The sequence below is a fragment of the Rattus norvegicus genome, chromosome 11, assembly GCF_021556685.1.
Source record: "Rattus norvegicus strain SHRSP/BbbUtx chromosome 11, alternate assembly SHRSP_T2T, whole genome shotgun sequence".
NCBI lineage: Eukaryota > Metazoa > Chordata > Mammalia > Rodentia > Muridae > Rattus > Rattus norvegicus.
In genome coordinates this window covers 41,487,331-41,504,006 of record NC_141544.1, presented here as the reverse complement: position 1 = coordinate 41,504,006, position 16,676 = coordinate 41,487,331, and the positions used below count along the sequence as shown (strand labels likewise).

General features: G+C 39.9%; 1 protein-coding gene across 2 annotated transcripts; it reads left to right on the top strand.

The window, feature by feature from the left end:
* The first annotated feature begins 948 nt into the window (after window positions 1-948).
* Cldn17 (claudin 17) lies at window positions 949-6,444 on the top strand. Of its 2 annotated transcripts, XM_087576460.1 has the most exons (2): window positions 949-1,036; window positions 1,736-6,444. In XM_087576460.1, exon 2 carries the CDS (start codon window positions 4,762-4,764, stop codon window positions 5,434-5,436), a length of 675 nt encoding a protein of 224 aa, XP_087432586.1. In that variant the 5' UTR covers window positions 949-1,036; window positions 1,736-4,761; the 3' UTR covers window positions 5,437-6,444.
* The last annotated feature ends 10,232 nt before the right edge of the window (window positions 6,445-16,676 follow it).

Below are 16,676 nucleotides of genomic sequence, written 5' to 3'. Positions count from 1 at the left end.
GGATTACTTTAGAAGCTGGCTAAATGGCAAAGATTAATATACTGTGCTTCCTGTAGATTAATGGCTGAGCAGCAACAGGAAGAAGAGACTTGAACAGAAGAGAAGGCCAGTGTGGCACACAGACCAAACAGAGTTCAGCTGACTCCACCAGGAACTGTGGAGCTGGAATACACACGGGCTCTGAATCCCTGGCTCGGGCTGTCAGGCTGGCCCTTTACACTCTGTGACTGATTAGTCACTGGATATGAGCTTCCTGCAAGAATTAAAAAAGACTTGGGTGTATGTTTGTCTTTAGGCAACATCTTAAAGAGTCTGACAACTGAGAGTGTTTTGTCACAACCTTCTGAGCAACCAGAAGGAACATCTGGATAGACTCTCACAGAGTCCCCAGCATGCCCCCATTCACTCAAGAGCTGAGGAGCAAACGATCACACAAAAGAATGAGTGTTATAGGAGAATGAGTCCAGGCTAGAGATAAAAGTTTCAGAAATTACTGCCTTTCTGAAAATAGTAGGAACCCTGGCCATACATGATTATCCCGGGAAAGAGTACACGAATGACAGGTGTATGGAGGTGCATGTGAAACCCTGAAAGAAAACAGATACAGTTAACCAGGCCACTCAAAAGAAGAGCTCAACAACGAGCTAAAGACAAAGAACTAGCAAGTAAGCTCGATGATACAACAAGAACAAATAAAGTGAACCGCAACAGCACACATTCTCTATGTGTTTGCTAGAGGCCAGATACTCTGCACACATGACAAATTTAATTGGCCAAGATGCCCCAGAAGTCAGTGATATTGTGATTATATTTTCTCATAGTACAGAAGTTTTAAGAGATTCAAAAGCTCACTCAAAATGGATAGCTAAAATATCAAAGGACCATGTTCCTTCCCAAAACATTTGTTCTTTACTTCTTCGTTAAAATGATTAATGGTTGCCTTTACAGAAAGAACCAGGAAACAAACTACAGAAGGATCCATTGGTGACAGTAGCTAGGATGTCTGGATTGTCTGTATGCTGGAGCATCTGTGATGGTAGGTAGACTCCAATAGCTGGAAGAAAAAAGTGCAAGTGAAATAAGATATGTGTGTGTTCATAGTGACCAGGAGTGTGGGATCAAAATTTAGATATCAATGACACAGATACAAACACAGACACAGATAGATTAAAGGAGCCCTTGAGTTGGCACCACAAGAACCACAGACTAATCAAAGCCCCAGTACCATCCTGGAGAAACCTCCTTTTACATGGTTTGTGACTCCTAACACAGCACAGATTATTGATTTAGCGCTTGGTTGCCTCTCAGAGGTTGAAGGGAAACTCCTATGGTTGAAGATACTGTACACTTACAACACGGGACTTGAGGGATTGGAGCTGGATCTACTCATAAAACTTCCTTCTTTTGGTTTAGCTTCCATGGTACCAGAAAATACTATGTGACCTGCCAAAAGTGGGAAAGGATTAACAGCCCTACTCAGCCATGAGTTACACTGTTGACAAGTGTGACAAGGTACCAAAAAAGTTATAAGTGGGACTCACATATTAAAAATAACTAATAGGTATCTAATGGATTTAAGGCTCACACAATAGGGGGGAAATCATGACTGCTATTAGAAACATAACCTATGGTCTAGGAACAAATGGGGACACAGACTTAGAAAAAATCTATTACCAGCAATTTGCTAGACAATTGTAATTCCTAACTAAAATCTAAATCGTATCTTAACACACAGAGAGAAGTACAGCTACCACCCCTCATCAAAGAAGCCTCAAGTTATAGCAAATCAAGACCATCATGGGAAAACACAACTGAACAGAATGCATGGGTCAGCAGATCAAGGGAAGTCCCAGCAGACATATCCATTACTGCTCCTGCATTTGTGGTTCAGACTCCCTCATGGAAGAGGGAAAGATTTTAAGAGACAGAAAGCCAGAAAATACGCTGTAAAAGGGTATCTCCTAGAAGCAGGTGCAAAAACAATATTGGAACATTGGCAATGTCAGTAGACATACAAATATGAAAGGGGGAGATTTCAAGGGTTCCCATCTCTAGACAAAGAATTACTGGAAAATGATGATTGTTGAGAGACAGAGAATTAGCCTCACCCAGGGATGAGCCAATGGTTCCTCAATACTAAGTGGTCTGGCTTGAAGTTATATTGATACAAACAACAAAAAAGACTTAATAGGTTACATTCACATGTTCGTTAAAACATTGTGTGTGTGTGTGTGTGTGTGTGTGTGTGTGTGTGTGTGTAGTAATAGTAATAGTCAATTTAATAGTGCTGGGAGGCATAGGTGGAGTTGGAATGAGGAAAGAAAATGGGGAAAGTGATAGAATGGTGGTAGTGGGAGACAGTCTCTTGGAGTCAGGGGAGGAAAAATGGGATGAGGAACTGTGGGAGGGTAGACCAGGAGGCAGATAATGAGTGCACTGTAAAAAATAGATTAAAGAATGATAATAATGACGGTGATGATGATGATGATAACAATAGCAAAAATGTAGAATTCTCTCAAAGAAAAATATGGTAGAAGATCTTTAGATATGATTATGTTGTAAAGGACAACATGGAGAACAAGAGAGGGCATAGGTGCAATGAAAAGAGGAAGTGGATGATGGAGGATGACTACCCATAAGCCTTAGTAAACTTCGAGTTGATGAGCAACATGTGGACAAGAGGCTTTTCACAATAAGAAACTAGGGGCCAAAGTCGAGAATGTTTTTTTGTTTTATTTCAGGGTCCTGAAAAGCAGGTTTCAGGTGATGAGAGTCTTAGCAATACTGAGAGGCAAGCAATTTCTTCTCCCGAGCAAAGAAGTGAAGACAGTGTGACAACTTGCTTTGATTTTTAAGCCCCAAAGCCAAAGGCCCTTAAACTGTTAAGGATTCTGAGATTAGTCCTATATATAGGAAACAGCACAGTATTCTAAGTCAACGCCCTCTCACTTAGGTTTCCTGAGAAGACAGGCAAAATGGTCTTACTTGGGTAGGGCTGGGGTGTGGGGGCAAACAGCTGGAAAAGAAGAGCAATCTGGAAACTTCCACAATGTGAAGACTGAAGATGGGTTGGAATGAGGAAAAGCAGGGGGAACAAGGAAGAAGACAGAAAGGTTGCCAAATCAGAGTTCTGTTGGCCAATTGTGGCAGGGTCAGAATGGCTATACTGGTGTGTCAGAACAAAGAACAAAGGGTCCCAAAGCTCTTCTTCCTGACTGCTGACAGGAAGCTGTCAACTACTCAGATCTTCTGCTTCCTCAATGATTCACACACAGCACAGAGGGAGTTCTCAGGCTATCCATCCTAAAATCTATAGACTCCGGAAGTCTGAGTGTCCTGACCTGTCAACTAATTCTTTAGTCTGTATCTCACTAGAACAGAGGTCATTTGCACACTACAATATCTCCCAGAGAAAGACTGGTGGACGTGTTTACATTTGATTAAAATGATTCCCACAGGATGTACTAAGGAGTTAGAAAGGTCCATACTCCCTACCATGAGGGCCAGGGAAAAGGCAGTCCAGAATGCAAAAGTCACACACAACTTTTAAAAGAAGCTCAATTTAATTTTGCTTGAAAATGATCTGAGATAAAAGGAGAGAGGGTAGTGTCAGTCGCCAGATTCATATGAAAGTGTTTGATAAATACATCTCCCCATCCAGCTCTTGACTCAGAATAAATGTAGGAAGGAAATGAACAGAATAACTGCAAGGCTTGCCCCTAGGCAGATATCACCCCAAACATCGTAGAGCTAACATTCTCTGTCCAGTAATGAAAGATGCAACTTGTAAACTACAAAGATACCTTCTTACTCTGAAGAGCTGTCTGTGAGAATTTTGAGTGATACTGCAGCTCAAAGGGCAATTTTATGCATTTCAAGAGAAAAAGTGTGGTGTCAACTTTCAGCTTCCATAAGTATGATGTATTTCAAGCTGTCACGGAAGAGCTGGCTAATGAAAGTTTGCATGCTGTCTTTCAGCAGGGGGAGAAGTGCCACACAGCAGCTAATAGAATAATTCCTAGCCTATTCAGACAATTATCAGCTGTAATCTTCTTGGTCCCTCCTATCAGGATTGGAAGAGTAACTGTGAAATTTGAATCCCATGCTAAGGGCTCTTACTAAGCACTCCTAGTCTTAGTGGACGTCCTGATGTCATAGAGTTAAACATTTCTACCCATAAGTCTTAGTAAACTTCGAGTTGATAAGCAAAATTTGGAAAAGAGGCTTTACACAAGAAGAAACTAGTGGCCAAAGTCCAGAATGACTTTTGTTTTATCTCAGAAAAACTGGCAGAGTTTTGGCATCTTTAAATTTTGACTTAACCACATAAACTTATACTTTCATATCAGATTGCTTTTTAGGTGAATGTTTTCAGCTCTGTAATTAGTAATGCACAATAGAGGCTTTGGCACTTAATTACAGCATGGCTAAGACAGTAATAACATGAGAAATGCCAGCATTGAAGGCAGTACTTCTTGACACATCTTTGGCTACATTCTTATTGGCTGGGAAAGAATTATATATGCTTACTGAATAAACCGAACAGAAATGAAGGCGTGTGCGGGGATAGCTCACAAGAGTTTACAACAGGTACTTCAAGTTTATTCAAGTGCAGTCACTGCTGCTGATTTGGGCGAACACATCATGGGCAGCAGGAGTGAAGAAGACCAGGAAATCCTCTAGTCTAGAAGACTCCTACGCATTCTGCATCTTGACCATCTTCCTTCCTTCCAGGCTGGACCAGTAGGCTAAGGAAAGACAATGGCTTTTTATCCCGTTCAGATTGCTGGACTAGTTCTTGGCTTCTTTGGCTTGGTTGGGACAGTGGGGACAACACTTCTGCCTCAATGGAGAGTTTCAGCTTTCATCGGCAGCAATATTATTATCTTTGAGAGAATCTGGGAAGGGCTTTGGATGAATTGTATCCAGCAAGCTATGGTCACGTTGCAGTGCAAATTCTATAACTCCATATTGGCTCTCCCTCCAGTACTGGAAGCAGCGCGTGCACTCATGTGTGTGGCCATGGCTCTTTCCTTGGTCGCTCTCATTATCGGCATCTGCGGCATGAAACAGATTGAGTGCACCGGCTCCAGTGAGAGGGTCAAAGCCTACTTGCTGGGAACGTCAGGAGTACTCTTTATTGTGACTGGTATCTTCGTTCTGATTCCAGTGTCCTGGACCGCCAATATCATCATCCGAGATTTCTACGACCCAACCATCCACGCAGGGCAGAAGCGGGAACTTGGAGGAGCTCTCTTCCTTGGCTGGGCAACCGCTGCTGTCCTCTTCATTGCAGGCGGGCTGCTCTGTGGATACTGCTGCTGCAACAGGAAGGAACAGTGGCATGGATACCCAGTCTCTGCCTACCGCGTGCCACCAAAAGACAGCCAGAGGAAGGTCACTGTGCCTAGAAAAACTTCCACCAGTTATGTCTAAGGCTTGCTTTCAACACCAGCTCGTGGCTTATGCTCAGTGTTTTATAAAGTCGCCCCAGAAACTGTGAGTACATAAGGCAGGAGAACTACTTTTAAGCAGATTTGAATTGAGATGAAAGTTATGATGTTTTTCCCTGAGGAGGAATATAAATGACTTATTTGGACATTGGGATTCCCTGTGTGTTATTCGGACTCACGCTTGTTGAACTCAATATTTAGTCTAATTTATAGAGTAAAGCATCAAGTATATTCTCAGTTATGGTCATATAATTATGATTACTAATTTTTGCTTGTCATGTATTCTAATAAGAAAGTAAAATGTTAGATTATAGTTGATATCAATAAAACATACCCATTTTCAAACATAGCCTATTATTTACACTCCAATTTTTTTATTACATATATAGTAATAGCTAAACAGTGGTAAGTGTGAAGCAAAAGACCTGGAAAATTGATAGATTTAATAATTTTGGATGAACTCATCGAAGGACGTGACTGATTATTTAATAAAGATGTTTTTAAAATTTCTTCTTGAAAATTTCTAAAAGTTCAACTTCCTTTAAGGATAAAAGTATTCTGTTCTCTCTACGCAAGATGGTTTTCAAAGCCTCCCATTTATGTAGGTTAATCTTCCTGGGACCCATCCATTCAAAGAAAAGAATTTATAGGTGAAAAGAATATGCTCTCAAGGCTTAGGATTTGTACATTCAAGCAAGCAGGTCCATCTATCTGGGTTAGGCAAAGAAATAAACTATGACAAGTGAAGCCCTTGTTGAAAGAGTCCACAGGCTCAAGCCTTGGAGGAGAGGCTGCAGTTCCCCATCCTATTTAGTCAGTGTACATGTCTGGACATGCAAAAGGAAGAACCGAGTGCTTATTCAGACAATTAGTCAGGCTGAAATGATTCCTACTTTTTAAAATTCTCTAACAAACAAATGGTGATGTGGATGCGTTGCATCAAGCTTGGAACATTGTTCTCAGTTCTTTGCATCTTGTGTGTACCTAACAATATCAAGGTTAAAAGTGGAATGGGGTTTGAGAGGTGAACGTGGGTATGAGATGTCAGTGAGAAAAATCTATTCTTGAAGGTGGCTTCTAATAGCTTTGCTATGCTGCGGATCAGTGTTTGGCTATTCAATATTAATCCTTAAATGGTATATTTATTTTACAATAAAATATTTAATACCCAGTACGTAATTTCAGAAGATGTTTTAAATTGTTCATCAAATATTTCTCGTGTTTTCATGTGTATCGTAATATAATAAGCTAGTAAAATTGCTATGTCTTCCAGTGATAAAGATTTGGTTACTTATAAGATTAGTTGGAGAATGCATATCTATTCTTAAGAGTCTATCCTGTTAACTGACACATTAATGTAACAATGACTCAAAGTTAGACCCTGTATGAAATCCTTTCTTTATTTTACCAACCAACCAAGTTTTCAATAGTTCAAAACCCTTTAACAGAACAAAAACTACATTAAAAACATATGGAATGTTAAATGCAACCTGTAACATAGCTGTAAATATTTTCAAATAAAAGCAATAAAAGTATTTGTAATAGTAGTTACTCCAGTGACAATTTTCTGAGTCTTTTCTTTTACCTGTAAAACCTTAATATGGTTGTACTGGGAGGGAGTCATTTATCTTATGCAGCCGAGTAGGTAAGCCATCAAGAGAGCGAAGACATATGCTTAAAGGTTGTCAGGCAATCATTTGTCTTACCTTTTGATTGATCTAGGAATAATTAGCTTTACAAGAATTGGCCCTCCATTCTAAATGAAGTGTGTCCTTCTGCTGGCCAATGGATCACAAAGTACAAGATATAATTCTTGGTGGAGCCATGATACAGCATTAGCTACATTTTTTTTAACTTTAAAATTTTTTTCCAGACAGGGTTTCTTGTTGTAACCTTGACTATTCCATAACTCTCTCTGTAGACTGGGATGGCCTCAAACTCACAGAGATTCACCTGCCTCTGCCTCTTGAGGGCTGGGACTAGAGGCATGCACCATGACTGCCCAATAGCTACCAAATATTATGAATAAAACTCACCAACAGATTTTTCCCCAGCTTTACCATTAATCAAGATATACTTTCAAAATGGTAATTTTCCATCTCACAATGGGCTGCGATATTTTCTCTAATACAACGAAATGAATTTACTAATTTAAATACATTTAAGGACACATTACAAATGCAAATTGTCTATCACAATCACGAGTTATGAAAAAAAATGTCCTTACTTCCTAAGATTTGACTGAAATTCATTTTATGGGAATCTTCATTTAGACTTAATAAATATTTGAGAGTTGTGCATAAACAATCACAATGTACAGACTGCAAAATTGTAGCCAATTATAGCCAATATGTATTATTTCCTCCTTCAGGGAAGAGATAAAACTAAAAGAAGCCACAAAATGTAAAGGCAGTAGTTATTTTTCGTTCTGCATGTATGAATTCTGAGGCGGCTCTGGGAAAACTGTAGCATGGCTCAATGAAGCCATTATTTCCTCAAATTATGATTATATAGTAATTTCTTAAGGAAGTAACACAGAAGGGTTAGGAGGCACTAAATGTCTTTGTCTCTAGAGCATGTGTGTAGGGAGAGACTCTGCTTCTAATCCCAGTATTTGAAGACAGGACTTGAAAAAATGGTGCACTGTAAGGCAGATTTAATAATTCCAGGGAAGATACAGATATGTCATGATTTACACGTTGAGGGCATGGATGGGTTTTCTAAAATCAAGGTTGGATACAGGTAAATAGAGATAAGAAGCATCTATGTGATACATTTCATCTGACAGAAAAAGAAAATATTGCCTAGATTTCCACAACTAAAACACCACGAGATTGAAGAGTATTATCCCACACATACATACGTGTGTGCGTGTACATACATATATCGTACATTCATACATACATACATATATACATACATACATACACACATGCATGTACGTGGGCATGGGCATGCACACACGCACACACACACACACACACACACACACACACACACACACACACACACACACACATACACAGGTGAGGCGTGAGGCATTCTTCTCTGGCCCAGAACTTTACCTGTCAAGGCTGAGTGAGTCTGTAGTAATACACAGCACAGCCACACAGTCACCTGTCCAAAGAGCAGTCCTTTGTGTCCTTGTCTGTAAAACAATATCAGTCTTTTCATCTTTGTGCCACGGAGTTTGATATCAGTGTCTATGCACACCAGGTAGTGGGACTCTTGCGCTCAGGGCAGGGACATCATCTACAACAAATTGCCAAGCATGGGAGGGGTTGGAGAGAGGAGAACTCAGGGGAAAGTGATGTAAATGTATTAAATTTTTTAAAATAAAATTTGTTTTAAAAGTATAAATATTAAAACAAGCTGAGGTTGGGGATTTAGCTCAGTGGTAGAGCGCTTGCCTCCCCGTGCTGGATTTTCTATCTATCTATCTATCTATCTATTTATTTATTTATTTATTTATTTATTTATTTATTTATTTATTTTTACACTCCAGATTTTATTACCCTACCAGTCCAGTCCCCCCACCCCCGAGAGCTCTACATCCCATATCTCCTCCCTGATCCCCTGAACTTCCCCTTCATCTCCACAAGGAAGTCCCCACCCCACCCACCCCACCAGACTGCTAAACTTTTTGGGGCCACCAGCCTCTTGAGGGTTACGTGCATCTTCTCTGACTGAACTGACACCCAGGTGTCCTCTGCCCTATATGTGTTGAAGGCTTCTTCACAGCTGTTATATGCTGCCTGGTTGGCGATTCAGTGTCTAATAGAGCTCGGGAGACTAGGTTAAGTGATACTGCTGATCCTCCTACAGGGTTGCCCTCCTCCTCAGCTTCCTCCAGCTTTTCCCTAATTCAACAGAGGGGTCAGCAGCCTCTGTTCATTCATTGGGTGCGATTATCTGCATCTGACTCTTTCAGCTGTTTGTTGGGTCTTTTGGAGGGCAGTTATGATAGGTCCCTTTGTGTGAATGCCCCATAGCTTTAGAAATGGTGTCAGGTCTTGGGGCATCCCCTTGAGCTGGATCCCACTTTGGGCCTGTCGCTGGACCTTCTTTTCCTCAGGCTCTTCTCCATTTCCATCTCTGCATTTCTTTCAGACAGGAAGAATTATGGGTCAGAGCTTTGGCTGTGCGATAGCAACCCCATCCCTCACTTGATGCCCTGTGTTTCTGCTGGAGGTGACTTTTTAAAATAATGGCAGATACAGAAACTGTTGCTCAAAGAGAAAGAAAACATTGCTTGATCTTCTCAATGCCCCCCCCAAGAGTAATATGAGACAAAACAAAATGTACCAAAGTACCATTGAGCTTTTTGTCTGTGTTGGGCATCTAGTCATGGGACACACTTTTAAGTGTGTTTTAAAAGCCCAGTGAGCCTTTGTTGGAAAAAATGATTTTCCTTTGCAAATGGTTGTTAATTGGAGATAGTTTTGAGGTAAGGATGAGAAATCATGTCTACTTAACCCTTTCAGCACCAGGACCCCATCTGGCTTGAACCTGTGAAGGTCATGTGTCTACTGCCTCTGGCTCTGTGACTTCCTATGTGCAACTGTCCTCTTGTGTCTGGAAATACACTGGAGGTTTTTGCTGTCATTATTCCGCTTGCTCTTACAGTCTTTTGCTCTCCTCTTCTGCATAGCTTCCTGATGCCTGAGGGGAGGGAAATGATTCAGACATCCCATGTAGGACTGAGTATTTCAATCTCTCACTCCCTGCACACTGTCTAGTTGTGGGTTTCTGTATTTGCTCCCACACCTTAAGAAGAAGTTTCTGTGATGCTGGCTAAGGGAAGCACTGGTCTGTGAGTAGATCAGAACATTGTCAGGGGTGAATTCTTGCTATTTCTTTAGCAGAACAGTTGTAGAGAGGGGTGTTGGGTGTACCTGGAAGAGAATAGGGGATAAGAGAAGCGACAGACACCAAGATAAGAGTCTGATCAAGGCGACAATTTTATTTTTTCCCAAGGCTCAATTTATACCATAACATGGGTAACAGAGGGAGGGGGGAAGTAAGAAACATTTACTCAGGCCAAGGACACAATATTCGTGTGGTCAGGGAGTAGGCTGATGTTGACAGGTTGTCAGAAAGGTCATAGGTTTGTCATATCTATTAGTCAGTAGGATGTTGGTTTTTTCAGAAAGGTTACAGGTGATCACATTGGGTATCTTTATCATATAATTATTCATCTTGACCACCAGATTTGTATTAGTGTTCTGCAGCTGGCTGGGGATTTTCCATGAACCCAATTATACTTAACTAACCATAATAATAACATTAATAATGGAGGGCTTCAAGGGCATTGCTCCCAACAGAATAATAGTATTTGGTTTTCCCCTAGGCCCGTGGCCTGTCTAGTCTCAGGTTCTTTGCCACCTGAGCAGTGTCAGGCATGGGTACCATCTTGTGGAGTGGGCCTCAATTCCAATAAGATAATAGTTGGTTATTCCCGCAATGTTTGTGCTGGTCCTGCATCAGCATGTGGGCAGGTCACCTTTGTAGATCACAGGTTTGTAGTTAGATTGATATTTACCTTGGTCCCCTGGTAGCATGCAGAATGTCACAAACTGCTCTGGTATCGGGAACACTAGCCAGTATGGGAGAAGGCTCTAGTTAGGCACCAGCTAAATGTTTCCATATGGGTTTTGAATCAAATGCTGGCTATTCTCTAAGCCCAAAGAACTGAAAGGAATTCTCATTAAACAACTTACTTTAACATGAGAATTTTAAACAACGACAACAAAAAAGATTAAGTACCACTCTTTAAAACAGTTATATGTGTATGCCAAAACACCTGGCACAGGGGAGCTGGCAACGGTTTGTTGAGGTAATGAATATTTCATGAATTAATGAAGGAAAGATTTAATCAGCATATAATAAGATATGTCACCTAGGGGAAATCAAAGACCTTAGTAGTCTTGCACTTTTAATATTCCTTTAAAAGAGGAATTTCAAGAAAATATTTATTGAGTGACTAGATACTATTCGCTAAGGACCTATTCCAGACAAAATGACATGCAAAAATGAGATTTAGGATGGACCAAAGCTATGGTCTCAATTGAGATTGTGACTTAGGAAAGCTCAGAAGATTCTAGAAGAAATGACTACTTAAGTAATTGTTCAGAAGATTAAAAAGTAGATAAAGCTACAGCATAATCACTGATATTTTGCTATAATAAAGTTTTGCTTGACATTTTTTCTTCAGATTTTCCTGACCTTTGGAGAATGAGACTTGATATTCTTCAGAATTGCACAATCAAGTCACAAAATAAGCTTCAGAATGTTTTTAGTAGGTTCTCAGCTCTTTGTTTGGGGTAAATGTATCCAGGAATATATGCTGCATATGAGTGCAGGCTGTATATACCTGATAGGGCAAAGAATATGTTCATTGAGGCATAACTATTAACACACATCATGAATAATAAAGCTGACTTTGGAAATTATGGCAGAAATGTGTCAACTAGATTATAAGAAGCAATCATATACACAAAGAAAGATCAGAGCACAGGTCACAGCAGGTAGAAGGGAATCATTGAGAGCATAGAGACCCAGGAAGTCAAAACATAGGTGAAAGCTATAGAAAGGCACCATTGTGAATATATAGAGAGTCAGGAAGGGACCTTCATTTTTACTCAGTGTTTCAGAAGATTTCAGTCTATCCTGATAGGGAAGTTATGGTGACAAAGGCAAGACTGAGAATCTTTCCATAGCATGACAGATTATGGCACAGAGAACAAGGGAAGAACCAAGGACCCACGTTATAACTGGCAGATGGTTCCCTACTGATCTGCTGTCACCAACTTTTTCTCACCTCCTAAAAGTTCTACAGCATTCCCAAATCGTGTCACTAGTGAGAGGAGCCCTGTGAAACCTTGACCCTGTGAGCCCTTGCAAGCCATAAAGAATAAACACTAAGAGTAAAAGAACATACAGGGCAGGGGGAGATAGGCCATGGGAGACTGGAAGGGAAAACTAAGGAAACACTCAGTTTCATCTTGAGGAAAAACGTATTATGAGCACTGTCATTTACAACCTGATGGATCTTCTCAGAGGCACTGGGAACCCCAGGGTCATGGTAAATACCCTCTTCTTCCTTTCTTCCTACCCAGGGCTGCCAACTTGGTAAAACTTGTGGAAACTCAAGAGTGCTTTTAAGTATCCTCCTTCCCATTCAGGACACCTGACTCAGGCCATACTACATTCCAGCAGTGATTCATCAGGCCTAACCTGCCTAAGAAAAACTTGCCCTTCAACCATTTCCCCACAGGCTCTGAAATCCATTATTACTGCCTGTCAGGCAGTCTAAATCCACAGCTGAAATTCTGTCCTACCTCCTCCTACATACACACTGCATTTTGTGCCCTTGCAATGATTTTTACCTTTATTACCTAAAAGATCTAATGTATTACAATCCTCAATGTCTGTGTCAATAATCTTGTTCTGAATTACAAGTTTCAGAATTTAACTCTTTTTTAAAAATATACGTTTGAGACTTGTCTGTATGCTTTGGAGAAGACACAATGTCTTGCCTTCTCATAGATACTTGGTCCTTGAGTATCAACCTAGTCCAACTCTTTCAACTGTCAAGACAGGCCACTAGTCTTGGTAGACAAAGCACTGAGCTCAGAGATTTGAGTTCAGTTTATGCTTTGCCAGCCAAACTGAGCTTCAGTCTTCTCATTGTTAGAACAAAGATATGCATACATATATGATATATGCATGAACTATGTCTAAATTGTAACTAAATTATAACTAAAAAGTAAACATTACATACTGAAGGGAAAATGTAGAATATTTTATTCTATTATTCTCTTTAATTTTCAGGTTATAGAAAGAAATCTAATACTGAAGGTGGTTATCACACCTTTCTAGGGGCACACTGTGACCATTGCTTTCCCCACTGTTTCAGAACATATTGAAAGAGCATGCACTCTGTAGCTCCCTTCATCTCCAAAGAAGGGGGATGATAATCATTACTACCTCTACCTGAATGGCCACTGTAAGGATGAAGTGAGGCAGTGCCTGTGAAAGCACTTTAATCACAACACATTATGTAAATGTAATGTATAATTACTATTATTATCTCCAAGCAGGGCAAGCCTTAAGCTCTTCATGTGTCTCTTGCTTTCTCCATCCATAACACATTTCACTTGAATGTCCTATTGGATATGAAAGGAGGCAAAATAATATTCATTATGTTTCTCTAAAATTTCTCTCTCAATAAGTTTTCCTTTAAGGGTCACAATTTATTTGCTTTTAAGAGACTTGGAATGGCTTTTCATCGTAGTTTAACTCTTGTTTTTCTGGACACATTTACTCAAAAATATAAAATTAGGCAGCAAAATATATACATACTTCATTCCTTTCAGTGTCTCCCCATGGATGAAGTATGGGTGGTGAGGGGAGGGTTTGGATTCTCAGCCACTCCAGTCATTCTAAGAATCCCAGTTGATATCTCAGACATATAAATGAGCTTTAAGCTCTGTCAAACACAAACTACATTGGTCTTAGTACACTTGCACTTAGACCAACTTTCCTTAGAGCTGTGGTTGATGAGGTGAGGCTTGATTGAGTTGACTGTGTTTCTTTTGGTACAGCTATATATCAATAAAATTGATAAAATTTCTTTTCTTTTCTTTTCTTTTCTCTTCTTTTCTACTATCCTTATATATTTCATGTGCAGGAATGCCTTTGAGGGTCCTAATAGAATACCCAAGGTTTTCCAACATTGTCTTTCTACCTCTCTAAGCTACTCTTAAAATGTAGATGCTTCCACCTGTAAAGAAAACCACCATTAGGACACTGAGTAGTTTCTGTATGCTTTTCCAAGCCATAAGCAATGTATACCAACCTGGAAATATCCTCCTTTGTTACCTTTGTCACATATTTCCACTGTATAATGAAAACTCCTATTCTTTGGGGGAAAAGTCAAAGTAAAAACACATATAAACAAAGATGGATCAAAAAGCAATGTGACATGGTACAGTCTACGATAATTACCATTGGAGACCAAAGTGCTCCTGGAAAGCAAGGGATGGGCATGAGTAAAGATGGTTGGAGCATGCTTCCTTAGGGAACATCAAGCAAGGAAGCCTGATCTAGAAGAAGTCAAAGATTAAAAAGAAAGCACACACCAATTGAATATCTAATGCCAAGCTCAAAAAAAAAAAACAGAAAAAAAGACAGAAAAACCAGCACCCCAACCCCACCACCACCCACACACACACGTAACATATAGACTGAGAAAGTTGTAGTTATGAGTTGTAGTTATGTGTTTTGGTGTGTGTGTGTGTGTGTGTGTGTGTGTGTGTGTGTGTGTGTGGGTTTTTGTGTGTGTGTGTGTGTGTGTGTGTGTGTGTGTGTTTAACAACAGTTAATGGAAAACAGAGGCCATGAATTTGAAAGAGAATGGAGGTATAGATAGGTATGTATTGAGAAGGTTTGGAGGAAGGAAAGGAAAGGGGGTAATATATAATTATATTATGATCTTAAAATTAAAAAAAAGTAAGGCTGAAGTAGAGATGCAAATACTCTAAATGCAGGCAAGAGCCTACCTACAACAGGCATCCACTTGAGATGTGTTAGGGTTTAGAGCAAGGCACATGATGCAACAGGACGCAAAGCCCTTTGCTTCATTGTCTGTTGGAAGAATTTGCGCAACTGAACCATGTCCTTGCACTAAAGCCTTCTCCCGCATTGTAATGGACTGTGTATCTTTATTCCCACACTACATACTCCTATCTTACATATGTAAATATTTGAAAGGTATCTTCCATTCCTCATTGAACACAAAGCTCCTCAGAGCAACTAGAAAGTTAATGCATCCCATAAACACATTAGTGTACCCTTATTATTGGGAGCTGAGCTAGAAGAAAGGAACATAGAACCATAACATCAGTAACTACAGAACCCCTATGAGCAGACGAAACAGTCAACAAACTGAGAAGTCATCCTATGGGATGAGAAATAATATTTGCAAGGTATACTATGATAAATGATTAGCACCGATCACCTATACAAAGGGAATAGTATGAAGTTATCAAGGGTATTCATCTAACTTCTACTCCATCATTCTAGTTCTATACTCTGAATGCGAAGAATTTTCTTTGTGGTAGCCTTATTATCACTCACAGTGCTTATGGTGGGTTTTTTCTTCTATTTCTAATCTCATGTGTTTGACCATGGATAGTGTCCTGTGAACCCTTTTACAACAGCCAACCCAGTGACTTTAAATGGGTGCCTGCAGGCATGACCATAAAGTTCACTGTTGCCTTACTTCTATTGGAATTAATTTGGGATTCCATGGGAGTCTAATTCATAAGAGTTGCCTTAAATATGCAGGCACTTTGGCATGGACTGCAGTGGTCCCGCCTGACTGAGCAGCACAGCATCCTTGGCTGACTTGATGGGAGTCTCACTTGCTGCAGCATTGGAAGCATACCTGCATTTTAGAAGCCTGTGTGTCCTATTTCCTTCTGAACTCATCACTCATAGTATTCTGTATTTCAAACAACTATAATCACTTTCCCAGGAAAACATCTGAAATGAACACCTTAAATATCAACTGAAATGAACTAACCCATCTGATGAGGATTAAACATAATAAAAATCATAATCTATGAGTTTCTTTTTGGGAAACTCATCCTCCACAAGTCATTTGTAATTGTTATTTTAATTTGTTCCCTGAAATTTTAGTCTTTCTGTCCCACCTTGTGGATGATTGTCTTCTGTGTTTTTTTAATTAGTTTTAGGCTACATCTCATTTTACTTAATCCCCTCATTTTCATCAAGATCTCTCGCAATGAAATCTCCATGTAACAGAACCCAACAGAGGTTTGATAGGGAGGGCTAGGATCACAAAAGCACAAATAAATTTCTTTAAATGTAATGTTGGGGCTGGTAGGGTGGCTCAGTGTGTAAAGGCATGGTCATGGCCAAGCTGGACAGCCTGAGTTCCAATAGTAAGACTCACATGGACTAGAAGAAGAATTACTTCTGTAAGTCATCTTCTTGACCTACACACACACACACACACACACACACACACACACAAATTCACACATACCAAATCACACCATATTATATATATTAATATGTATATATACATACATACATATATGTGTGTGTATATGTGTGTGTGATAACACACACACAGTCACACAACATACACATGCATACCAAACACATACATATATACACACCCATATACTATGC

What these genes read in the sequence shown, in the direction of transcription:
- Cldn17 (XM_087576460.1), top strand. Translation starts at nt 4,762, where the DNA reads ATGGCTTTTTATCCCGTTCAGATTGCTGGACTAGTTCTTGGCTTCTTT.